We start from the raw sequence: 26,231 nt of genomic DNA, 5'->3' as shown, positions 1-26,231 counted from the left end.
TTTTTTTGTCTTCTCATGAAAGACTTTTAAAAGTCTAAACAAAGTACAGTGATTTGAATCTTCCTTACCTGTGCTCTTACCTATTACCTCTAAGACCGCCAAAGAGTCTCTCAAAGCCTGATTTCTCTCCACATAAATTATGTTGCCTTTTTCCTCAAATTCTAGATTCGCTGAAGAATTTAATGAGCCACTGTTTTATTTTATCCCCCTGTCCCATCTTCCCTAGTCTGGGCTGAAACTCACTGTAGTGCATTACCCTGGACCTCTCCTAGCCATAGCTGCTGCTAACAACTGTTTGCATATTATGATCACAAAAGCATCTACAAGTTACTTCCAAAATCTTGGATAGATGTTATCAACTTCTAATAATATGTCTACCTCTAGCCCACCAATGTTGTTGAGAATATCCAACTCATCCAATCTAGTTGAGTCCAAGGCAGCTTTGGAGGGAATCTCACGTAGTGTTGAAGGTGATACTCAGATCATCCAGTACACCTCGCAATCTTCTGACTTTGGAAATACTGAGTCCAATTCTTTGGTTTCATTTACATCCTTGAGCATGAATTTCAAATCCTGATCATTAAATATTGCCACTGATTCTCCTACTCCTTTGGTAACCTTAAATAATTTTTAATTCTAACTTTAGTCTCGTTGAAGATGCTTTCCAAATTATTTTTGACCATCTCACTTCTAGTAACAGTTTATTTTCCAATAGAATTTGCAGACCACAGCTGCAAAATATGTGAAGCAATGATAGAACTGAAAGGAGAAACAGAGTTAATCCACAATTATAGTTGGAAACATCAACACCTCTCTCTCAACAGTTGATAGAACAACTGGACAGAAAATCAGAAAGGATATGGAAGAACTGAGGGGTTTTCACATGTATAAAGAACTGACTTATATTTTAGAAACAATCTCAGGACTTTTAGAAACATTTGTCAATTTACTAGCTATTGCCTGAATGTCATTTTGACTTCCAAAAGTCTCACAAATTTGCTTTAGTCTTGTTCTTTGAGATATTAGCAATGTTCTCAGTGTCTTATATTTGTTCATTCATTCAATCATTCAATACAAATATATTAATATCCACTATAGTCAAGACATTGTATTGGGTACTTCAATTGATTTCATTGTTTTTGAAATGTTAATAATTGAATTCTGTGTGTGGGTTTCTTTAGCAATAATATATAATATAAACAAAATTAACTGTTAAAAAGTTATAGAATTAAATCAGTTAATAAGCATCCAGTGACTTGCCAGAAGTCACAGAGTAAATAGGAACAGAGGCAGCAGCAGAACCCAGGTCTCCTGGCTCAGCCCAGTGCACAGTCCCCTTGGGCTGGCCTTAGATCAGAGGGTTACTTCTCCATAGCATGCAGTTAGTCTGAACACCTGGCTTTAGCAGGAGATGTTTCCACTCTCCACTCCATAGCCTCTTCCTGTTTATCCTCTCCTCAAATTTCCCTCCCTACATTCAACATGATATTGCACCAAAACTTGACCCAAATCTCTTACCTGAAGACTCAAAGCTGGCTTCTTCTTGTGGGTACTGGGTTTATCAGAACTACCTTGGGGTCTTTATTATTGTTCATGATATGCTGAGTATAGGTCCTGCACAATCCTCTGCCATCAGACTCAGCAGATAAATTACTCCTTTCCCTATACCATCTCCATCATCGAAAGGGCATCACCTTTTGCATTAGAGAAGGTTCTTCAAGACCACCGCCTCATCCAGGATGTGGGCTCTATTGAAGGCATGTTCCCTACATCATCATGTAGGTGCCCTTCCACCTTCCACTCCAGGCTCTCTCTCCTCATGACTGATGTGCTACAGAAGACTTTGAAAAACTGACCAGCAAAAACCTAACCAAACCAACCCATTGTCCTCTCTGGTTCAGTCTTTCCTACTCAAAATGTACCAACCTCTGCTCTAGGGGCCAGGACTTTATTTCTACCCACAACAGGTATTTTTAATTTCAGGAAGATCTACAAAGGTGCTGTCTTGCTGTCAAACCCAAGTTCATGTACCTGATGCACAGTGAGGCTAAACAAAATGAGATGTCAGAGTTTGGAGCAGAGAAAGATTTATTGCAAGGGCCAAACAAGGAGAAAAGGTGGCTCATGCTCAAAAGGGCCAAACTCCATGATGATTTCTGGGGAAGAGTTTTTAAAGGCAAAATTTGGGGTGAGGACTGCAGGGTGTGTGACTTTCTTCTGATTGGTTGGTGGTGAGGTAACACAGTGATGTCTCTGGAATCTCAACCTTCTGGTTCCAACCAGTCTGGGGTCTAAGTGCTTGTTGTCAGCATATAGTCACCATCTTCCACTGGGTAGGGGTCTTAATTTCTGCAGAACAACTCAAAGATATGCATCAGATACAGACATGTATATCCCTTGAGGAGGAACCAGGAGTCCTGTGACTCTCTCTTCTTGAGCCTGCTCTTTGGAGCTCAGAGAAGGCCTAGCAAACTAAAGCCTTTTTTTTTTTTTCTACAAACAAGAAACAGGGGACACCTGGGAGGACCCTGCAAGGTCCTGCTCAGTTTCAGTCTCAGTGCAACAAACCAGGTAGTGCTTTCCTATTACTGGGATTCTCTCTTGCTTACTTGCTCTCTTTTGTTTATTTCTCTTTTTTTCTTTCTTCTCTCTCTTTTCTTGCTCTTCTTTTTCCCTTAGGTTTGCAAACCTTAGACTTGTATTATTTAAACATCTTTGCTATTTGGTAACTGGCCCTAGATACAACAATTTAGTTGATTGACTGATTGGTTGGTTGACTAAGTGGACTTTTCTGAACATGAACATGAACAGCAATACAAAAATCGCAGGCTCTCTGGGTTGGGTGTGCTGATTCTTAAACCATAGCTGCACATTAAAGTTTTTTTATAAGACAGAGCTTTTATAAAATACTGATGCCTGGGCCCTACCTTCTCAATCAGAATTAAAATTCTGATTTAATTTGTTTTGGGGTCTCAAAGACTCTCTGGGTGATTCTCATGGCTTGCCAGGATTTAGAATCTCTGGATAGATCTAAAAGGTTGCCCAGGTAACCATTGATCGGATACTTAAATCCCTTCCATTGGGAAATCTAGAATGATGACTCCTCTTAGAACCAAGATTCTATGTAGTATTATCTTCCAGACAATCTTCCTGGGTGTACAAACTTTGTGCTGCTACTAAACAGGGAAGCAGCAGGTAATGGTTCATGGTAAACCAAAACCCCCTTCAAAAAGCCAGCAGTGCTTAGCTGTGGCCCTGGCTGATGTCAGGGGAATATCCTCCTAGGTCAATGGTGCTCAACCAGGGAATATTTGTCCCCCAGGTGACATCTGACAATGTCTGGAGACGTTTTTGGCTGTTATAACTTGGGGGAGTGCTATCAGCATCCAGTGAGTAGAGGTCAGGGATGCTGCTAAACATCCTGCAATGCACAGGACAGCCCCTGCAACAAAGAATTGTCTGACACAAAACATCAATATTGCCAGAGTTAAGAAACCCTTTCCTAGATCCTTGATCTCAGGTTCCCCCCACTCTCCCAGGAAATATCATTCTCAGTGGAATTAGTCCTAAACCTTTTCCTTCTTTCTGAAGCATGATTTCAACAATGTTTTTCAAATCAACATCTTACATTCTTTTAAAGTAGTTCCAGAATGTGATAATCCTGCTTTGCTTTTAAGAAATAAAGGCTGCTGCCTGACTGTGTACATCAGAGAGGCAGGATCACGCCAGCGCTGCCTTTTCCACGTGCTGCTTCCTTTCCCACCCAGCTGCCTCTCTGGACTACAGAATGAGCTGAGCCCCATGACCCACTGGAGGGCCTGCCTGGCCTGCCTTGACCAGGCACTGCAGCCAGTGGAGCCAGCCCTTGGGGTGCAGGTCACTCCATGAGATGTCCTGAGGCTGCTGGGTTTATCAGCTGCCAGACTGCCTGGGTCAGGCCCGCGGCCAAGTTGATTAATAAGTGCTGGGCTGACACTTCTAGTAGGGCTCAGACCTGCTGATTTTATTTCCTACTTGCTTAGATCATTTCATTATTAAATCAAAGATTGTTGTGATTTAAACTGAACCGGCAGGCAGCCTGGGGACAAGCACGGGGTTTGGTGAAGAAACTGAACCTGGTACTGCATTTACCAAATCCAATCTCAGCTGAGTGCTTTTTCTTTCTCTTAAAGAAATAATTCAAAACTCCAAGGGCTGGAAGTAAGAAGTAGAGCCTTCCCCTGCAGTGTCAGGAGCCCACACAGAGAGGCTGGCACACCAGGAAAGGGAGCTGATTATAAATAGCATAAAAAGCAGCATCAGTCAAAACTCACTGATGTGCCAGAGCAAAATGTTAAAAGAAATAGCTTCTGAAATAGGAAGCAATGATTTTTTATTTTTGTAATTTAAAATGCTAAGGAATGAAGACAATATATATACATATAGGTTAAACATTCACACACAACACAAACATACACCCTGCATACACACACAGAACCCAACTGAGCCCCTTTAAGGAAATGATGGATAATTATTAAATTGAAAATAACAAAATCACAAGTAGTCAGAGCCTCACAGAGTGAGCAGCTGTCCTTTTTCATGCTATTTATTGAGAAAATCTATGGTTTCCCCTTGTGAAATAATTTTTCTGTATGTGTATTTTTTTTCCAGCTGAGATGGAAACCATTTGAGATTCCAAAAGCCTCTCAGAAGAAAGTGGACTTCGTGAGTGTAAGTCAATACTATCCACACCTGCCCACCACTCTCTTCTCTTCTGCAGTGAGTGATCCAGCCATTTGCAGGCTGGATGCCCAGCAGAAGCAGCCTTGGAGGCAGGCAGCAGACATAGCACCACCTGCCTCTGCTTTGGGGGCTGGCAGAGGGATGTCTTACGTACAGGCACTATATGGCCACTGACACCAAAGGGCACTTGTGAGCTATTTACAACATCTCCAAACAGCCAATGGAAGTTGGGCATTTACCTACTTCACGTTTCTTTGTTCCTGGCTAGAACACGGGTTCTGAGCCTTTTTGTTCCATGGACTCCTTTGAAAGTCTGGAAGCCAGTGTTTTTATTTTATTTATTTATTATTTTTTTTAAGCCTGTGTTTTTAAATGCATAAAATAAATTACATAAAATTACAAAGAAGCCAATTATATTGAAATACAGTGATAAAAATATTAATATAGCAAATTTGGTTTGGTTTATAGTAATATATATGCTACCTTCTTAATGCACTAAATCACAAGATCTATGAAAAGATCTAATAACTATGGTTATTAAAAGTATGAGCATAAATGATATTTTGGGATATCTGTAACAACTATAATGTGATATAAAAGCATCTATGGTTTCTATCAGTACCAGGTTACAGGCACTTCTAAAACTGCTGTGGTTTGTTGCTTACATTCACGTCAATTGAAGGAAATGATAAATTTCAGTCAGAGATAAGTGAAATACATATATAATTTTTTTCCCCATCCAATTTCATGAACTCCCCAAAATGGATCCCTGGGCTAGAATAGCATCGACTCAGGGTGGCAACTCTAGTTAGCACAATGCTGATTAGAAGTTCTGCTTGGTAGTTATAGGTGCTGGGAGTATTGGAACACCTGTGCTCAGAACAAAGCATATATAGGGGAGAGGCTGGGAACTACAAGGAGGTGGGGCTCAAAGAAGCCAGTGGAGGGTTCTGTACACCAGCCTCAGCTCATAGCTTACTTAAGGAGAGTGCAGGTGCTCAGCCTTAGGCCAAATTGTTTGTTCCATGTTGAATTCTTTATCATATTAAGTGCTCCAAGCCCTGTGTGGGCTCATCTAAATAGGCCCCAAACTTGCAAATTGAGTTAAAATATAAAAAGAAATCCCTCACCCTGGATGAATTATAGATATCTGGAGGAACAGAGCTCCCTCCTTTCGAGAAGGCCCATGTGTTAAAGTCTTTGGGACTGTGGGTTATTAGCAGAGAGGATTACAGTTGGTCAGAATACTTTCCTCTACCCTGTTCTGGAAAGATTAGGGCTGACCCTATTCATAAGCAGAGGGCTACCCACATGGTAACGTATATTTGAGGGGCATTAATTGGTCCTTAATGCTGCAACTTTCCTCCCCAAGCCTCCTACATGCCTGATTTTACCTCCAAAGGAAACTCTCCTTCAGGTTGATCTTAAGCACCAAACTGATAAAATGCCAAGTAATGAATTGATGCTCTGTAAGGTCAACTCTGATGGAGACATTAAGACCATTCAAATCTAGGGCCATGCCTGGCAATGAGGGTGAGCCACCATCTAAAAAACATAAGTCAGTAAATTCCAGGTTCCCCAGAGGCAGCCTGGTCCCAAAGGGAAGACCCTAGTAGAATTTGCCTCATGACTCTCAGGGACCAGCGGGAGGGCTGGCCTCATTCACCTTTCCCTCTCGTGCGGGTCTCTCCCAGGGCCTGCACACCTTGTGTGGAGCTGGAGACATCAGGTCCAACAATGGGCTTGCTGTCCACATTTTCCTCTGCAACACCTCCATGGGGAACAGGTAAGTGGCTCAGAGCTATGGCACGAGAGCCCCCTTCCCCAAGAGCTACTGGCAAGAGGGTGAAGGCTGGTTTGTTGTTTTTGTTACTTTTTTTTTCTCTACCCCAGAGCAATCTTGGTATACATTTTAAAATAATGACAATAAATGAGCATTTCTATCTTGACTGACTCCTGTGGCATAAATAAGAATGTCACATAACAATGCAAATAGAAAAGGGACAATGGGGCACTGAAAGCAGGAGTAGTCTAAGTATTCTGACTCAAACCTTGACTTTAATCAGGTTTGAGTCAGAATATCCTTAACTTCTAAAGTTCCCCAGGGCTGTTCTTGAGTCCAAAATCATACTATATGAGCAGCCATTGGGGCTACCTGTTGGTGGCAGACTTTTGCTTCAGCTAATAACTTTGTGTAAGTTTAAAGATCCTAAATAAAAGAACTTACATATTAGATTTTTTTTTCAATCAGAAACACTTACATAAAAGTCATTTTTGCCTTTTCTTTGGGAAGCAGAATATCATAGCAGTTTTGCACACTACCTTTGGAACCAGACTGTTGTGTCCAAAGCTCAATCCATTCTTCCTGGCTGAGCAACCTAGGACAAGTCATTTAACTTCTCTGAGCCATGAATCAGGGCCAAGATCACGGCCCTATGACAAGGCACTGGAGATGTCCCTTGGAGTCCAGCATCATATCAGGTTCCTCCTCTCTGTCTACCTGAGCTACATTAGCCTTCATTCAGTTCTTTCTACCTGCCATGTGCCTTCCTGCCTCAGAGCAGGTGCCTGTGCTGTTCCTTCTGCCTGGAATGTTCTCCCCACCCCACCCCCATCCCATCCCCAAGCCCTTGCCTAGATGATTTCTTCAGATCTCAGGTCAAACATTCCCCCTTCAGGGAAGCCTTGGCTGCCTCCTCAGACTAGATCAGGTTCATTATTCTTTCAGTCCCCTGAATGTGACATTCACAGTGCCATTACAGTTTATGATGATATGGTTCTGTAATTGTTGGATTGCTGTCTGACTTCCTACTAGACTCTAAGGCTCCATGAGGGCAGAGATGGAGTCATTTTGCTCATCATTTTATACCCAGCACTAAGCCTGGCACATACCAGGTACTGAGCAATAATTTGTGCAGTGAATTAATTTGCCTGGACAGTGTTAAAACTGAAAATCATAGGAATTATTCTATATGTTTCAGATGCTTTTACAGTTCAGATGGAGACTTCTTGATTGGTAAGTTTTGAAGATTTCAGACCCTTTCATTGGTAATTGATCCCTAGTCATAAGCTACTTTTTAATTGTATACATATGACTTTCCTTTCAATCTGTCTTACTTAGTGCAGTCTACAGACTGAGGTGTAAAGGCAATTGGAGGTCTGGAAAAGATTCTTTGTGTACCCCCAAGCCCCTACTCTATTTCCTGGTCTCCCTGTCTTTGCTCGTTTCTTCTGAGCCTTTCTGATCTGGGAGATCTGGGCAGCTGAAAAGAAATGAAGAGTAATACCAACATGTGATTAACTTGTTAAGATAACTCTATTTGCCTTCAAACTCACCCAAGAAAAGACCATCTGTCATTGATATCTGCAATATAAATACAAATTTTCATGAGATCATCAAGATGGAAAGTCTAGTAGGGATTTCTCTGGTCTTCCCATTCTTTTTCGATGGTTTTAGTACTGATGTTCTGGAGTGAACATTTTGATGTAGACAGTAGACATGCAAACGCCAGCATCCTGCTGGAACTATCAGAAATGGGTCTTTTTCCGTCCTATTTCTGCTGCTCTTTCTGGTCAAGCCACAGAATTGTGCAAATACAAGCTCCTTACCTGGCAACCAAAGAAAAGAAGAAAAAAGCAGAGTCAATTTTTCCATTCATGTTTTTCTAGACAGTAAAATAGCTAACCTAAGTTGTCAATTCTGTCATATTTCCCCATAAAACTCAATAAAGTACTTTTCATTTGGAATGAAAAAGCAAAGGCAGCCCTTAAGCCTTTTACTCTTCATGAAGTCATTCTCGCATGAAAAGAGCTACTCACTGCCACCCTGTCTTTTTTGTTAGTTCCCCAGAAAGGGAAAATTCTCATTTACACCGAGTTTGGCAAGATGCTTGTTCAGCCCAATGAGATATGCGTCATTCAGGTTGGTGATGTGTCCCCCTCTCCTCCCTGCTTCTCCCTAATTTGGGAGCAATCTGATGTTGCAACTGCTGCTATTTCCAACTCTAAAATTCCTCTGTCATGTCTGGGCAATGGGGAGGGAGTTTGAGTTATACAGAAGGCTCCCTGTGCAGAAGGGTAACTAGACTTGTGTGCCTACTTTGTTTCATTTTTTTTTTCAAATTTATTTTATTTATTTATTTATTTAGTTAGTTAGTTAGTTATTTTGGCTGTGTTGGGTCTTCGTTGCTACGCACAGGCTTTCTCTAGTTGTGGCGATCAGGAGCTACTCTTCGTTGCAGTACAAGGGCTTCTCATTGAGGTGGCTTCTCTTGTTGCGGAGGGCAGGCTTTAGGCACACGGGCTTCAGTAGCTGTGGCACACGGGCTCAGTAGTTGTGGCACGCAGGCTCAGTAGTTGTGGCTCGTGGACTCTAGAGTGCAGGCTCAGTAGTTGTGGTGCACAGGCTTAGTTGCTCCGCGGCATGTGGGATCTTCCCGGACCAGGGCTTGAACCCGTGTCCCCTGCATTGGCAGGCAGATTCTTAACCGCTGCGCCACCAGGGAAGTCCCCTACTTTGTTTTAAAATAGCACACAATCACAAAGCAAAGAACATTGTCAATTCACTTTCCTAAATATTTATACACACTCTGGATAAGGCCCTGGTGGGGGTGGAAACCAGTGAAGATGGATTTCTTTAAAATTTGGCTAAATCAGGGCACTGTTATCTATGAACCCAGTGAGAGAGTAGACTAGAATTGATTTGGGTCACAGATGTGATTAGAAGTTAAATTTTTCTTTCTACCTCCTCTTTGAGCTGGTCACCTCTCCAACATAGTTCAACAGGCTATAAAATTACTTGTGCAAGTGAGGCTGGCTATGGCTCTTGGGCAGCTTCTTTATAACTACAGGTATAACTTGGGAGAGCACACCAGTGTTTACTTCTGTTCCAGAGAGGAATGCGGTTCAGCATAGATGTCTTCGAGGAGACCAGGGGCTACATCCTGGAGGTCTACGGCGTCCACTTTGAGTTGCCTGACCTGGGACCGATTGGTAAATCTTCAATGCAAGCTTCTAAGCCTGACTTGAAATATAGGACACAGATAATTGCATGAAAGTTAAACATCCATCTCCCCTCTTTATCTCACTCAAACTTCAACTTTCCTCTCTAGACAACTTCTTCCCTAGACCAAGTGTAGTTGGGAATTTCAGAACATATTAGAGCTCCCTGAGCAATCGCAGACTTCTTATTTCAGACCTCTAAGTTCAGGGGCTCCAGGTGGAGTAGCTGACCCATCTGATGAGATGACAGCTTCATTAATTAGCTGGCCAGCGCACCAGTCCGTCAGCTTGTCTCGGCTCCCATGTTGTGCTGAGCGTAATGACAGGAACCACATTAAGGGTAGAACAAGCTTCTTCCCATCACATACATGCATAACAGAAAACGATCCAAGCCAACCCATGGTAAATCTCTCTCTAGAATAGTATACAGACCATTGGAGAGCAAAACAATATGTAATAGATTTCAGGTTATACACAGTATACCCTAGAGGATGTAGAAGTCTGGGTTACTGTAGGCCAAGTCTCCAGGAACAGCTTCATAGAAAAGATAAGATTTGACTAATCCTTGATGGAAAGTTGAGGGAAAATAAAGAGGAAAGAGATCAGCTTAAGAAAAAGTGTACAAGTGGGAATGGGTTTTGTGGATAGAAGGAAGATCATGTTCTTAAATGAGAGGCTTGTGTGTAGACAATAAAATGGGAAAAGCCATAACAATGGTAGGGGCTATGTGGCTATGGAAAGGGGAAACGGACTGAAAGACATACAGTCTATGAACCTCACATTCCTACTGAGCATCCTCCAAAAAATCTACACACTTGAGAGTCAAAAAACGTACCTCACTCAGTACTGTGAAGGAGCTAGAAACCACAGCCTCCATGAGGCAGATTAAAACTTTCAAAAGTGAACCAAGGTCCCCCACCCCCAGTTCTTCTGGCAAGCTGGAGACAGGAGAGCAGGAGAGAAGTGAAGGCAGTAGGAGGGGTTGTTCTCAAAACGTCTCTGGGAGTGAAAGGAGTGATTGGGAAAACTGGCCCTTGGTTCCATCTTTGGCATATTTGCTGAAGGTGGTGGCCACAGCCCCCAGCTCTTCCCTTTCCCTGTCAACAGATTTTTTTAGAGCAAACCAGGGACAGGCCAGCATGTGCCTTCTGGTCACTCCCCTGGGGGATCCAAATAGTCAGAGGAAGGTGAGAGGCAGCAGAGAGGCAGTGGAGCCATGGTGGGCCATCTGTTATCCTGCTCTCCACCCTCTCTTCCCACTTTGCTCTGGCTTCCTGCTGCTCCAGAGCCAGCAGAGCCTCCGAGTTCCATGGAACACGTACCCTCTGGAAAATATATATAATTTACTAACCAGCTGGGGACATATTTTTTTTAAACCCCAGGAGCTGGAAATGATAAAACACTCCCCAGGTCTCTCCTTTTGGAGTTAAATTATGTTTTTGCACTTACGTTTTTCATTTTTGGTCTTTTGATTTATTTTTTTCTCTCTGGAGGGAACATTCACAAAGCAAAGGTAAGCAGGCAAGTCCCAAATACTGTCTCCCTCAGTGGCAGACAGATTGTCAAGCTGCAGAGCAGTTTTTCAGGCTTGGGTTGATTCTGAGTTCTGTCTGAGGAGCAGAGGCACGCCTGGGGCTACAGTATGTAACCTTTTCTTTCTCAAGGACTGTAGATGAGTTCTAGAGTCATCAGAGTTTTCTTGGAAAAAAAGATCTAGTATTCTATCATATCTTCCCTTTCCTCTTTTCTAGTTTCTTCCTCTCTTCCCCTTCCCTCCCCTGTAGTGATGAGATAATGCATGTAAAATGTTTATAAACCATATTCACTCTACAACTTTAGGACATAATGCTGGTGATGATGATGATGATATTTTCATGATTTTTTACTGACCAAATTCCTTGGGTCCTCCTTAAAAGTCACCAGACTGGGATTCCAATGAGCCTTTGAACAATGAAAGCAAATTGTGGAGTAGCTTTTGACGTGGAAGAAAGCCCTTTCTCTTTGTGCAACAGTGGGCATCCTTCCTATGTGATTTCAGAAGTGTCTAAAAGACTTTTGGGTCATTTGTTCTAGGAGCCAATGGCTTGGCCAATCCTCGTGATTTCTTGATACCTGTTGCCTGGTATGAAGATCACCAAGTGCCAGGTGGTTACACTGTGATTAATAAATACCAGGGCAAGCTGTTTGCTGCCAAACAGGTAAAGTAAGCGGGTTTGTAGGCAGGGGAAGGAATGAATAGTTATTAAGCACCTTCTGATTGCCAAGGCTAGTATTAAGTATTTACATATATTATTTCATCTTTACCACATCACTAAGATACTACAAATAAGGTGCTACTTGCCTTATTTGTAGTCATGAAAACAGGCCAGGTGGTGATAACTTACCAAATGTCACAGTAAATGACAGGATCAGCATTCAAACCCATATCTTTCTGACTCCAAAGGGCATGCATCCTCTTTCTATTTATCAAGCAATAAAAACCCCGCAATATCTAGGTCTCTATAAATGGTGGGGGAAACATAATATACAGGCAGGGCAATGTGTTCTGAAAAGGGAAATGAGTTAATAGCAGTTCGTCTAAGACTTATATTCAACAATGGTCACCATATTTTCAAATACAAGCAATGATTGATAGAAAACAAGCAGAACTCAGTTAGTTTGACTTCGTTTATAGCACCAGCCTGGTAAACTCAGGAGATAAGCAAAGGCATAGATAATAATAAAAATAATATATAATCTATAATATAATACATTATTACTTCATATACTGGATATATAATATAGTAGAATAAAGTAACCATACAGTAAAAATAATCCGAATATCTCTTCTGTTTACCATTATTCATTTGCTTTATTTTTGCCCATTTAACTTATTGCTTATATTTTGCTAGGGCATGTTATTTTCTTTGGACAGCATCTAGAAGGTATGCTAACCAGCAGAGGCCAACTAGTTTGGCATTTAAAATTAACTCTTGAGGGTTCATTGTCACCCTCATTGACACATAGTCACCCTTATATTCTCTGGATCAGGATTTCTTAAAATGTGGTTCAGAGACCATTTGTATCAGAAATTCTCAGGATAGCTTGTTTAAAATGCAGGTGCTGAGCTACTACTCCAGCCTGGCAAAAATGATGACCTCTGGGGATGCAGTGTGGAAATCACATTCATTTTTTTTTTCCTGTGCTATACAGTAGGCACTCACCAGCCATCTACTTCGTACATAGTAGTGTACATACGTCAATCCCAATCTCCCAGTCCATCCCACCCCCCACCCCTTGGTGTCCATATGTTTGTTCTCTACCTCTGTGTCTCTATTTCTGCTTTGCAAATAGGTTCATCTGTACCATTGTTCTAAATTCCACATATATGTGTTAATATACGATATTTGTTTTCCTCTTTCTGACTTACTTCACTCTGTATGATAGTCTCTAGGTCCATCCACGTCTCTGCAAATGGCGATAAAGAAGATGTGGTACATATATACAATGGAATACTACTCAGCCATAAAAAGGAATGAAATTGTGCCATTCACATTCATTTTTAAATGACTGTTCCCTGTATTATATTTGACATACATTTGATAGAGGATCACCATTCTAGAGGTAGCCAGCAGCTCCATGGGTTTCCACTTTCCAAATGGACTCTGTGCAGGTTATTCTCTGTGTGAGCTCCCACTGATCCATTCTCCCATCTCTGCCGTGATCTGTGCCCTGGGAGGCTGACCTACATGGACTGTATCACCTGGACTCCCTAGCCTAACTACCTTCCTATAACAACACTGATCCTCTCTTACCCCAGGGCAGACCCAAGAAGCATCACCTTAGGATCGCTCTGAAATCTCAAGTCCCTGGGGCTGGAACTCTTAGAGACCTTCTAGCCTTCCTGCACTCACCAACCCAGGCACTGAATATACCAGAATCTCCTCTGGGCAGCAGTTAGCTGCAGAGCAGTCACAGCCAAGTGCCTGCCCTCAGCACTGGGAAACCCAGACGGTGGCCCAGATTGTCAAAGAATTGCTGGCATCCACAGATTCTCACAATTGTGTTAAAACTGTTGAAAAGGCACTGCTTGGAGCATGGCTGTGCTTGTGCTGCGCATGTGATCAGAAGCAGCTGCAGCTTATGAACTGGAAGACTAGGGTTAGCGGCGTAGTGAGGACGGTTTGAGAGAATGTGAAGCAACCACAAGATGATTCAGGGTGATATTTTTCCCCAAAGATGGTATTATTAAATGATGAGAACAGAATCAAATCAAAAAAGAGACAGTAATGCCAAGTACAAACCGAGGAATCATAGCTACAAAAACATTACGTGCTAAAATCACCCTTTCCTGCCTTTTTTTTGTTGTTGTTAATCAGGATGTCTCCCCGTTCAATGTTGTGGCCTGGCATGGGAATTACACGCCCTACAAGTACAACTTGGAGAACTTCATGGTCATCAACTCAGTGGCCTTTGACCACGCAGTAAGTCTGGCCCATGGAGGGGCCCCGGGGAGAGGACACCCGTAGGTGGGAGGGGTCCACAGTAGACCCCTGACATTCACAGATTTAACACTACCAGTGTCACCCTTGGAAGCCGAGATTTAGTCATTTGTCATTGTGCTGACAGGAATTTGAATCATCTGCTGCAAGGCTTCAGTGAAGGAGTAAATAACATAGCTAGAGGGCGATCCAGGCTAGACGCTCAGCACTCACCCTGCAATACAGCTCAGTTCTCCGCAGAGTATTCACAGGAACTCTCCTACATGGCTAAAAACTTGGTTTCTTCCTGGAAAATATATCCCCAAAAGAAAACCAGTGCTAATGTTAGCGATGGAGTGGTGAGGAAGGAACATTTCTGGATTTGGAAAGTTCTCTGTCCTGCTCATAAATACCAAGAGTCTGCTTGCTCTGGCTGCCCACTCCAGTGCCTCCACGCCCGGCTCTTTTTAGCCATGATGGAACAGACAGCCCTCTTCTAAAGTTACTCATAATGTTCCGTGCTTGAATTTAAACCAAAGAAATTCTAGATTATGAACTCGGTCATATTTTTCAGTCAATCACAGGACTACAAATAGGTCCCCAGCCCACAGTGCAGGCCCCCAAGGCCCCACATTCTTGATAAAGTGCTACTTCTGAGATCCTGGGGGAAAGTTCACTTTGCATAATAGATTAACTTAACCCACAAGCTGGAGGGGTAATTAGAGGAGAAGCCAGAGAACCAGAGACAGAAAGATTACTCTGAGCCAGTTCAGCTTACCTCTAGGGGCCCAAGACTACCCTTCTGAAGAGCAGCCACACTTAATAAAATCAAAAGGGAAAAGAAAATGAGGCATCATGCCCAAAGCAGCAAGAAAAAGGATCCTGAGGCACTGATAGAGCTTTATTTGAGCTTCGCTACCTTTTCTTTAACAGTTTCAGATCATTTCTCATGACAGATGAAGAAGTGTTCATTTTCACAGCATAAAGCGTTTTTTGACTTGCATTTACACATGCCCAATCTCCTCTGTACTGCTGCTATAGTTGTTTTCTCAAAATTCAGACCTGATCATTCTATCACAGCATTAGAAAACCTTTGCAGGCTCCCTGTGGTTTAGGATTAAGTCTGAGCTCTGAAGCATGGTATCTGATGGTCTTCGCCATCTGGCCCTGGGCTCATTTCCCAGTACCACCTCTTGCCCCTCTCCCTTTTGGCAGTGCACTCTGGGCTTTAGCTTTCTTGCCTCTTAACAAAATCTCTGTGCATTTTGATCTTTCCTGTTTTCTGTGCTTAAAATGCCTTTTTGCCTTTTCCTTCCTTTCCTTCCCTTCCTACCTTCTTTCCTTCCTTCCTTCCTCCTTCCCTCTCTTTTTCTTTCTTTCTCCTTTCATTCTTCAGGTCCTCCCTCAAATGTCACCTCCTCTTTGAAGCCTTCCCTGATCCTCTCAGTAGAGATAGGCACTCTGTACCCCCTTGGCTCTCTTATTTGTAAAGCTAGATTGCCCTTGGCACCTTGCTGTGATTCATTATTCATGCACTTGTTTTATTACTCCTTCAGTCCACCTCACACACACCCACCACTACCACTAATGATGCTAAAGGGCAAGGAGTAGTGCTCAATCATCTTTGAATCCCAGACCCTCATGTGGCATCTGAAAGCAAACGTGATCATTGATTGCCATTAAGTTGAATCTCAGTCTTTCCACTGAAAGATTTTAAAGTTCTTGATAAATCATAATATTGTCCCCCCACCTATTCCCCTCTACACTACCACCACCCAGACTAGTGATGCATTTTAGACCTGAGAGTCAAACAAGGGTAAGAAAGCAATGAGGATACCATCTGGAATCTCTGTGATTCCTCCAAAGGGATGCACATCCTACATCTATACCAACCCTTGGATATTATTTTATTTCTATTTCCACCTTACTCTGAGCACCCCTTCTGCCAAGAGCTCCCTGCAGCACATCCCAGCTCTGGTCACTCTGACCTGAGGTTGGGGGGCATGCACTGCTTGTTGTCAGACCCACAGGGTAGTACTTACAAGAAATGAGGGCTCAGCAGGGTGAAAAATCTGCTCAGAATCTTCTTAGCTGGTGTTAATTCATTTTGCTTCAAGCACAGCAAGAGGGGAAGGTCAGATGAGTGATTACTACACCTCGATGACAAGCCCAGACTTCTTAGCCTGGCCTGTGGTTTGATCAGAAATCACAGTTTCACTCAAAAACCCCTTCATGCGTGGGTGACGTGTGTCATTGTCCAGTCACCTCCCTTTCCTCGTGTCTTCAGGCTTTCCTTGTCCTTTCTTTCACAGGACCCATCCATTTTCACGGTATTGACTGCCAAGTCTGTCCGCCCCGGAGTGGCCATCGCTGATTTTGTCATCTTCCCACCGCGATGGGGAGTTGCTGATAAGACCTTCAGGCCTCCTTATTACCACAGTAAGTCTTTTGCCAAGTTACATTTGAAAACCAAAGAGACGGCGGAGTGGTGAGCATTACCCATGGGGAACGCTGCCAGAGGTGTTTTTGGACGCCCTGCCCTGGCTGGAGTTCAGAGCCTGCCTCCCCAGGCCCAGGGCTGCTCCCCCAGAATTTTAGCTACTTAAACGCCACAACTTGTGTGAGGATGGCAGTGGTGTGTTGACTCTGAGAAGGAAACAACTGTGTAATGCCTAGAGCCCAGTTCCTCTGGCCCTGAAGAATGGCACAAAGGCTGGTAAAGGATGAAGCAAGATGTTTCTTTACATTTTAGGTGTAAAGGGAGGAGGAACCGTGAGATGTTGTTGGTTAGTTTGCTGTTTTTGAGAAGTTCATTATCTCAGTCTGGTTCAAGAGCCAATAAAATGTGCCTTCTCCAATAATAATTGGAGGGGTAAAGCAGATTGCAGTCCACACTAGGAGATGGATCCTATTCTGGAAGCAGTTTCTGCAAAGCAGTTGTTGTCTAGAACAGAACTTACCAAATCTATGATTTTTTTCATTTTATTGATACTGTTTTTACTTACTGCGAACACTTATTGACAATTTCCTGTGGCTCTAAGTTTCTTTAAAAGTATTAACCCATTCAATCCTCATAACAGTTGTGAAAGGTAGGTAGTATCATTATCTGCCTCCACCCCCGCCGCTTTTTTTTTTTTTTCAGAGATGAAACTGAGCTGTGAAGGATTAAGTAACTTGCTTAAGGCCTCACAGCTAGTTAAGTGGTGGAGTCAGGATTTAATGAAGGCAGTCTGATGCCGGACCAGACAGTCATGGGCTCTAACGGATATGCCTAGCACAGTGCCCAGTGCATGATATGCATCTAATAAATATTTATTTAATAAGTGAATGCATCACCAAGAATGAATAAGGTACCTCATGGCTGTACTTAATGAAGCTGGCACTTTTAATTGTGCGGTAGCTAGCTATAAACCCAACCTAAATGTCAACGCACAATTCTACTTCCTGGAGATTGCATTTTTGTACATAGAGTTCTGGAAAGACTCTGAGTTGCATGTCAGCTGGAAAATTCTGAAAAACAAACCCCTTTCTTTAGTTAACCTCAGGGCTTTCTGTCTCTGAGGCTTGTCTCTGTATGTACCCAGGTGCCAGCACTTCAACAGGACACAACAGTGACTAAATGAGCAATTTAGGTATTTGCAGAGGGTGGAGAACAAGGGCCCTCAGAATGGAAGAAGGTCACTTCATGGTCAAATGTCAGCATCACCTTTTTCAGGTGATATCACCTGAAAAGGATGCAATTGGTTAACACATCAAGGACACCAGATACTTTGTGAATAGAGATGTAACAAACTATGTCCTTTCTGAAGAATATCAAGCCCATCACAGGTCCCAACTGTTCTTCTCCTGGAAATTAGTCCCCTAGAGGGCCTGTTGTCAAGGCAAGAGAATTGCTCTGGATTATAGCCTGTACCTCACATACTAATCCTTGATACTTCACTATTTCACATAGTTCTTAAATGGAGGCTGCTCTTTGTGCCTGAGGTAGTGGTTTTCAAATTTTAGCATGTGTCAGTGTCACCTGGAGGGCTTGTTAAAACGCAGATTCCTGGGTCCCACCCTCAGAATTTCTGCTTCAGAACGTCCAGGGTAGGACCTGAGAATTTGCATTTGTACCAAGTTCCCTCCTGATGCTGATGCAGCTGTTCCAGGAACCACACTTTAAGAGCATTAGGGGATATAAAAACCACTTAGAATGACTTTTTTAAAAAAAATATTCCCCTGGGTCCACTCTCAGAGAGTTTAATTAGTTGGTGTTGAGGTGGAACCTCAGAATCTGCGTTTTGAACTAGCAAGTCAGGGGATTCTGATGCAGGAGGTCTACAGACCACATGTTGAGAAATGCTGGCCTGGGGCTAGTCTCCCCACCCAGGTTCGCTCCTGTGCTACAGTTCTCACTGCTTGATTTTAGTTTGTAATTCAGACTGCCTGAAACAAATGGCCTCGTGAAATGCCTCTTCTAATTTTTTTTAAAGACTCTCAAATAAATTTGGCCCAGGATAGATAAATCTCAGAGAGGTATGGTTGCCCTGAGTTAGTTGGAAAAACCCCAGAACCCTGAGTTAGAAATTATTTTTACCAGAGATATTAAAAATAATGCTTTAGCAGTAATCAAAATCTTTGCCACTTTGATGTGACTTTACAGAAGTGGAGAATGATTTCTGTAGAAATATTGCCTGCAGTCATCTTTTTTTTTTTTAAATAAATTTATTTATTTATTTATTTATTTATTTATTTATTTATTTTTGGCTGCATTGGGTCTTCGTTGCTGCACGCAGGCTTTCTCTAGTTGCGGTGAGCGGGGGCTACATTTCCTTGTGGTGCACGGGCTTCTCATTGTGGTGGCTTCTCTTGTTGCAGACCATGGGCTCTAGGTGCACGGGCTTCAGTAGTTGTGGCTCGCGGGCTCTAGAGAGCAGGCTCAATAGTTGTGGCGCACGGGCTTAGTTGCTCCATGGCATGTGGGATCTTCCTGGACCAGGGCTCAAACCCATGTGCTCTGTGTTGGCAGGTGGATTCTTAACCACTGTGCCACCAGGGAAGCCCGCCTCCAGTCATCTTAATGCACCTTAGTCGACTGGATTCAGCATTAATCAAAAAGGCAAGGTCTACCTTCCCAGTGTCCTTTGAAATACAGAAAATGATGTAGAAATGTCATCACCAAATCATTGCTACCTAAATTCATATTCAGACCAAAGCTGAATTCTGTCTTGCTCTCTTCTCAAAATTAAGCCATGAAGGTGACCCTGAGGATACATACTAGATCAAGGAGTGTGACAGCATATTTAAGTCATGAACAGAACTACTTTTAAAATATAGATACTTTATGCTTACAGTTGCTTCTTTTCCTCTATTTCTGCTTCATGGAGAAACAAGTAGAGCTATGATCTGGGTCTTACCTTTTCTGCAGGGGCCTGCAGCAGCATTTTGTTTTCTGGGCAAAATGGGTATGGTTGCTTAGGCAGTTCCTCAAGTATTTTGGCACTTGGCTATATTCACATGTAAGGAAGGGGGTGGAGCATTCATCATGTCAAATGTTTGGCTTTGCAAGGGTTGCCAATGCCATATCTCTCTTCTCTGCCCAAGATTTGCACTCTCAGCACTCTCATGGGACAGACGACTATGACTATGAAGAACTTTAAAGAGGCTGTTTCTTACTCATTTCTATCACAGTACTTAGCACAGTGTCTGTATATGCTGGATGGACGGATAGGCAGATGGATAGGGTAGGGAATGGACAGATGAATGGATGGATGGATGGATGGGTAGATATTCACCCAGGTGTTATATTTCTTTAATTCTTGCTCTAGATAAAGAGCTTTGTTTCAACAGAAACATAAGATTGAAAAAGTGGGAACATGGTGATTTTTGTCAAATTTTGTTGATTCTGGAGGCACAACTGGGACCAGTATACTTAACTTATATGAAAGAAAATTTCCATTTAACTTGGGAGAACTTTCTAACACCCAGAGTCTTCAGTAATATGATAGGTTCCTTTGTTGAGTAGAGCGCTTCCATTCACAGGAGGCGTGCAGGCAGAGTCCAGAAGGTAATCTGTCAGGAATGATATACAGAATATTTCTGTTTTGAGCAGAAGTAGGGGTCCCTTCCAATATTAAGATTTTCAGACTCTATGAAGAGAATGTCAATGGAAAAAGAATGAATCTAAGAAGCATTTTGGAGAATGAAAGAATAAGATGATATTAGATTCAGATATAGAAGATATTTGTTAGAATATATAGTATTTACGGATTAGTTTTTATAGATAATAAGATTTTTTCACACAGATTATTATTTGATAATGGCCTCCAAGTCCAGGGCTCTTTCCATTACATCACATTTCCATCAACACACACACACACACACACACACACACACCACTTCAATTTTCTAATTTGGTAACCAGAAATATGGTGATACCCTGTATGACTGTGAGGCTATTTGGGAAAGGATTCAGATCTGAGAAAGAGGATAATTTTTATATGGGGCTTGTAAGCCTAAATGATGGAGTACATCCCTTCTTTATTATGATTTGCATGTTACTTATTATTAAAATTCTTGTCTGGGCCCTGATTTTCTTTAGATCTAGCATAATTTCATCCAGGCAGTGGAACTTAAGACCTCTGATAATCCACACGGCCATGGAGTAGAGCTTTGCCTACCAAGAATTCTACACTAATGAATGTTTTGCAGTTGTTTTCCTGTCTATCTATATTCTTTATTATTTCTATGAAATTTATCAGATTCTCCTATCTTCTTGACATTCTGTGGAAATAATGTTTGAGAGGTCTTGGTGTTTTCGGGCCTTGCTTGGGATAATAAAAATAATACTGTTTCAACCTTCCCAGGGAACTGCATGAGTGAATTCATGGGACTCATCAAAGGTCACTATGAGGCAAAGCAAGGTGGGTTCCTGCCAGGGGGAGGCAGCCTGCACAGCCCAATGACGCCCCATGGGCCTGATGCCGACTGCTTTGAGAAGGCCAGTAAAGCCAAGCTGGCACCTGAGAGGATTGCTGATGGCACCATGGTAAGCAAGTTAGATGTGAGGCTCTGGTGGCCTCTGGGGTCCCCAGCCTTGAGAGGCTATTTTTTATTTTCCCAAAGTCACAAAGAAGGAGTCAGGAGAGGAGAGTGTGTGTCTATGTGTATGTTCCCATGTGTGTATGCACACACCCCAGTGTATATACTAGACTCCTGATATGGTAGGGTAAAAAGAGTTTGTATTGTACTTGGAGTCAGACCTGGGTTCAAATTCTAGCTCTTGGTTCCTGTGTGACATTGAGTAAGTCACTTAACTTCTCTGTGCTTCATTTTCTCCATCTGTAGAATAGGTAGGGCATCCAACCCAGCCAGTGGCTGTGATTTAACCCTGCTGACTGTACAGCACTGTTCAAATATAAGGGGGGATATTTTTAATACTATATGAGGAGTCTTCCCTTATCTGTATGCAGCCCTCTGTATATATGCTCTGTCTCAGAGTCATCTCCTGCTTTTTGAAGTAATCTTCTAGGGCCACAGGAACAGGGGATATAGGATGTCACCTTTAGCTAGTTTCTCAAGCCCAGGAGGGTCAAGGAAACCTTTGCCTGACTATAGTCAGAGATTGTGAGCAGCAGTTCTCAGCTGTTTTCTCATTTTCTTTTGCTCTCCTTTGGCATGGGATGAAGCTGATGGGATTTAAAACCTGTTTTGTATTCCTCCTGTGTCACGCTGTAAACACTGAGGCTGAACACAATTGCAGTTGGCTGCAGTACTTGATTTCATTTTATTTTGCATTCTAGTTTATGGACCACAAGGAGTAATTTTATGCTAAATCATATGTAAATTTGCTTTAAAGTTTTAAACAAATGCCTTCAGTGCCACCTGACTTTAAAATCGATAGCACAGACCTGCCTGACTCCATGCCCAGCTTGCAAACTACCTAATCAGAGAGCTTATCTGTCCCTCTGCCCAACGCAGTTTACTTTCAGTTCCAACTTGAGGACCATAGTTGATGGAGCTGATCTGCAGGGGCAGGGTGCGAGTCCCATCTGCTGGACCTCGGCTCCATTTCCCCTCGCAAGGGCCTCTGCAGAGTTTCTGTAGAACCCCTTCATCTCTGTGCGAGAGCTCTATGAAATATTGATAATCTTAAGCTATTACCTCTGAAAGTTCCTGGAAGTTCACAGGCTACCCCAGAGTTACCACTTAGTAACCTTCAGTGCCCAACTTGGCTTTGGATAGTGTTACCAGGGAGCAGTGTTTTGCCAACAGTGAGGCACAGGACAGGGCTGTTTCTATGAGGAGCGAGACTTTGGGGAATGTCTAGGGCTTGGAGCTCTAGTGAGAAGGAGCTCTCCTATGGAGGGGGGCCCAGACTACCTAGCAAAGGAGGGTCCAACACTTTACTAGACCTAACTGGGTCTCCCTCACCATTTCCCATTACATAATTTGGATCCAGGCTCATCCATATGCCTTATCCTTATACCACTTTGGAATAAATTAATTTTATAATACTGTCTTCATAGCTCAGCTGGGATGGAGTTTTGTTACTCCAGTCAGACAGCAAGGCTCCTAAGAAGTAGTCAGCAAAGAGACAACAATAATTATGGCCTTAATAATGACCTTTATATCTGAATAGTGCTTTATAACATCCACAACACCTCCATATGATCTCATCTGGTCCTCATATCAAGCCTGTCACGTGAAGTCAGGCAGAGACAATCAACTCCATTGTTTTATTTTTTTAATATGTATTTATTTATTTATTTGTTTGTTTATTTATTTATTTATTTTGGCTGCTCCTGGTCTTAATTGCGGCACATGGGATCTTCATAGCAGCATGTGGGATCTTTAGTTGCGGCATGCGCACTTCTTAGTAGCAGCATGCACTCTCTTAGCTGTGGCATGCATGCGGGATCTAGTTCCCCAACCAGGGATCAAACCCAGGCCCCCTGCATTGGGAGCACAGAGTCGTACCCACTGGACCACCAGGGAAGTCCCTCTCCATTGTTTTAGGCAAAAAGAAGTTAATATATATTAGACACCAGACATTAACATGGGTTCTCTGAGTTGTGGCACAAAGAGAATTTTTATCTTCCTTTTGTCCATGTATATTTTTTCAATTTCCAGTAACATGAGCACATAAGAATTGTAGGGTTTTCTTTTTTTTTTTAAGCCATAGTGAGTCGGAAAATCAGCAATAGGTGAAGCTGGAATGTCTAGGATGCACAGGGCACTTGCGTATTCTTTCTGTTGCAGATGAAACCTGCCTGAACATAGCAAGACATCCACCATTCAGAAACTTCTGGGACAGGGCTTTTAAAAGTGCTACAGCTGTTCCTTCTCCCTTCTTCCCATCTCCTCCTCCTCACTCTCTCTTTTCCTTCTTTTCCTTTTCCCAGCTTATCTCTTGGTCAGAGTCCTGCAAAAGAAAGGTTCAAATCCCAGCTCTATGATTTCTTACTACTATCACCTTAGACAGTCATTTCCCAGCTCTGAACCTTAGTTTCCTCATCTGCAAAATGGGAAGTATGTTCTCCCTCACATGGACATAGCCACAGTAATGGCCCCTGAGAAGAATATTCCTAGGACTCTCCCACCTCTGCCCTTGGATCAAGCAAATTTAGCTCGATGATGCTACAAGGACAATGGAACGTGTCCAGTTCCATTTTACAGAATGAAACTTGAGTGTCAGAGAAGTTAAGGATCTTGCACAAGCTACTACCCACTTATAAGTAGTAGGGCCAGAGCCAGAACCCAAGGCTTGAGTTTTTCTCTTCACCGTGCTAGCACACATGATTTATTATTCAAAGATTCTACCTACTCATATCGTCTCTCTTGACATCTAATCAAATGTGTTTTATTATCCACCTCACTTCTTCTTTCTTGTCTCCATCCTCATTCCCTACAGGCATTTATGTTTGAGTCTTCTCTAAGTATGGCCGTCACCAAGTGGGGGCTGAAGACCTCTAATTGTTTGGATGAGAACTACTACAAGTGCTGGGAACCTCTCAAGAGCCACTTCACCCCCAATTCCAGGCACCCTGCAGGAACTAATTGAGACTGGAGCATTGCTACCATAATTGAGAACGGATTTGTGTGATTTCCTTTAGAATCTCATGCTCTTTGGCAGTATTGGGGGAGGAGGTTGGTTAAATTGAGAACTTACTTTTTCACAGTCAAGGAACTCAAACATTTATAGAGATGTATTTGGAAAGTTCTGTCAGCTTAATTACTCAATAAATACTTGCTGGTGTTCTGTGAAAGTGGCAATTGGTCATAATCAGGCCTTGATGAGGCAGACCTGTGGTGCCCGGGAATGGAAGTCCATGAGATTGGACCAGGAGATCAGGTTCTCCTGGAGTGAGAAGACAGGCAACAGAACGGAAAGGAATGGGAAGCAGTATTTCTCACTACTTTAGTTCTGTAGTTTTAACACATTTCCCCCACTTTGTTGCCAAATTTTGCTGCTACCAAATTTTTATTTAACAATGTGTAATGAGAGTCAGCTATGTGTCAGGGCCTAGGAACTAGGGTTGCCAGATAAAATACAACATGCCCAGTTACATTTGAATTTCAGATAAATCACAAATAATTTTTAGTATAAGTATGTCCTGTGCATTATTTGGATATACTTATACTAAAAAATTATTCGTAGTTTATCTGAAATTCAAATTTAACTGATATGCCTGTATTTTTATTTGCTAAATCTGTCAGTCCTACAAGGGTATGGTCGTCAAGGAGATAGACATGGTCCTGGCCCTTACAGAGTTTACATTCTAGACAGGGAGACAAAATACACAAACAATATAATTACAAATTGTGAAACAGGCAAAGAAGAAAACAAATAGGAACTGAGATGGGAATGACAGGTGGGATGGGGAGATCTTTCTTTAGAGAGGAAGGTCTTCAATGAAAAAGTGACATTTAGCCAGACCTGAAGGATAGGAAGGAGCAAGTCATTGGAAGAGTAGGGCTGGGCTGGGGTGGGATGGGGAAAAGGAGCATTCCAAGAAAAAGCCTTGTGGGTTCAAGGAACTGAAAGAAGAGTGGATGTGGGGAGCCCAGGAGCAGGCCATTGCAATAGTCCAGGCAAAAGACACCATTGTCCTGGACTAATGAGGTGGCAGCAGGGAGAGAGTGGATAAATCCCTGAAAGCTTTGGAGTAGATCTGAAAGAACTTGTTAGTGGGCTGGATGTAAGGGCTGTGGGAAAGAGGAGTTGCAGACAGGGCTGGGACAACTGCTGGGTTTCTGGCAGTGGCATTTCATGGTCTCAAACAATAAGGTATCTTTGAGGGTGACAGTAGTTGGTGTGCCTTCCCAATGTTCCTTAATATATTAAGAAATCTTTATTAAACATAAACCATTGTAAACTAGTAAAGCAGTTAATCCTTTAAAATTTTTAAATTGACCCCTATAGCAGGTTGCCACTGGCTCACCTATATCCCATTAGCAATCACCATCCTGTGTTGACCAGCTGCTTCCAGTTGCCAGCAGGACACTCACAACATTGACTGAGGCCCAAACCAGAGCAAAAGTGCTGAGGATTTTTTTTTTTTAACATCTTTATTGGAGTATAATTGCTTTGCAATGTTGTGTTAGTTTCTGCTGTATAAAAAAGTGAATCAGCTAGTGCTGAGGACTGGATGGCTCTGGACGCAGCCCTCGACCAACGGAACAGAAATTAGTGGATAAATACGCCAGCTCTCTTGCTCCATACTTCTGAGGCTTGTGTTCAGCTGTGATTCCCCTCAACTTCCAGAAGGATTAAGCTCCACTGCCCATGGTGGCAACTTCTAGAAAGCATCCATTAGTAGCTTCCTTCCCTCTCACCTCCCCACTCTCCTATGGTGCTTCCTGGGCTCTTTACTCAAATAACCCCAAACTAAGACAAACACTAAATATTCCCAAACTCCAGCACTTCCGTAATGAGCTCATTCTAACCCTCCTCTTATACACAAACCTAGACTCTCACCCATTTTGGTTCACTCTATCATCAGTGTGGTGACAAAGCCTTCCTAGAGCTAAGGAAACGTTCTGGGTTTACATCCATTTAGCATC

General features: G+C 42.6%; 1 protein-coding gene across 1 annotated transcript in view; it reads left to right on the top strand.

Moving 5' to 3' along the window:
• HGD (homogentisate 1,2-dioxygenase) overlaps positions 1 to 24,391 on the top strand; it is a 44,669-nt gene extending 20,278 nt beyond the window's left edge. Inside the window, exons 5-14 of the mRNA XM_061193146.1 lie at positions 4,651 to 4,710; positions 6,417 to 6,508; positions 7,704 to 7,738; positions 8,565 to 8,644; positions 9,615 to 9,714; positions 11,797 to 11,921; positions 14,082 to 14,186; positions 16,496 to 16,622; positions 21,032 to 21,213; positions 24,079 to 24,391. Of these exons, the coding sequence (XP_061049129.1) occupies positions 4,651 to 4,710; positions 6,417 to 6,508; positions 7,704 to 7,738; positions 8,565 to 8,644; positions 9,615 to 9,714; positions 11,797 to 11,921; positions 14,082 to 14,186; positions 16,496 to 16,622; positions 21,032 to 21,213; positions 24,079 to 24,228 (1,056 nt within the window). The 3' untranslated portion in view covers positions 24,229 to 24,391. The remainder of the gene's footprint in view (positions 1 to 4,650; positions 4,711 to 6,416; positions 6,509 to 7,703; positions 7,739 to 8,564; positions 8,645 to 9,614; positions 9,715 to 11,796; positions 11,922 to 14,081; positions 14,187 to 16,495; positions 16,623 to 21,031; positions 21,214 to 24,078) is intronic.
• Positions 24,392 to 26,231: the final 1,840 nt, after the last annotated feature.

This window comes from Eubalaena glacialis, chromosome 6 (genome assembly GCF_028564815.1).
Source record: "Eubalaena glacialis isolate mEubGla1 chromosome 6, mEubGla1.1.hap2.+ XY, whole genome shotgun sequence".
NCBI classification, from domain to species: domain Eukaryota; kingdom Metazoa; phylum Chordata; class Mammalia; order Artiodactyla; family Balaenidae; genus Eubalaena; species Eubalaena glacialis.
This window is presented reverse-complemented; position numbering and strand designations above follow the sequence as displayed.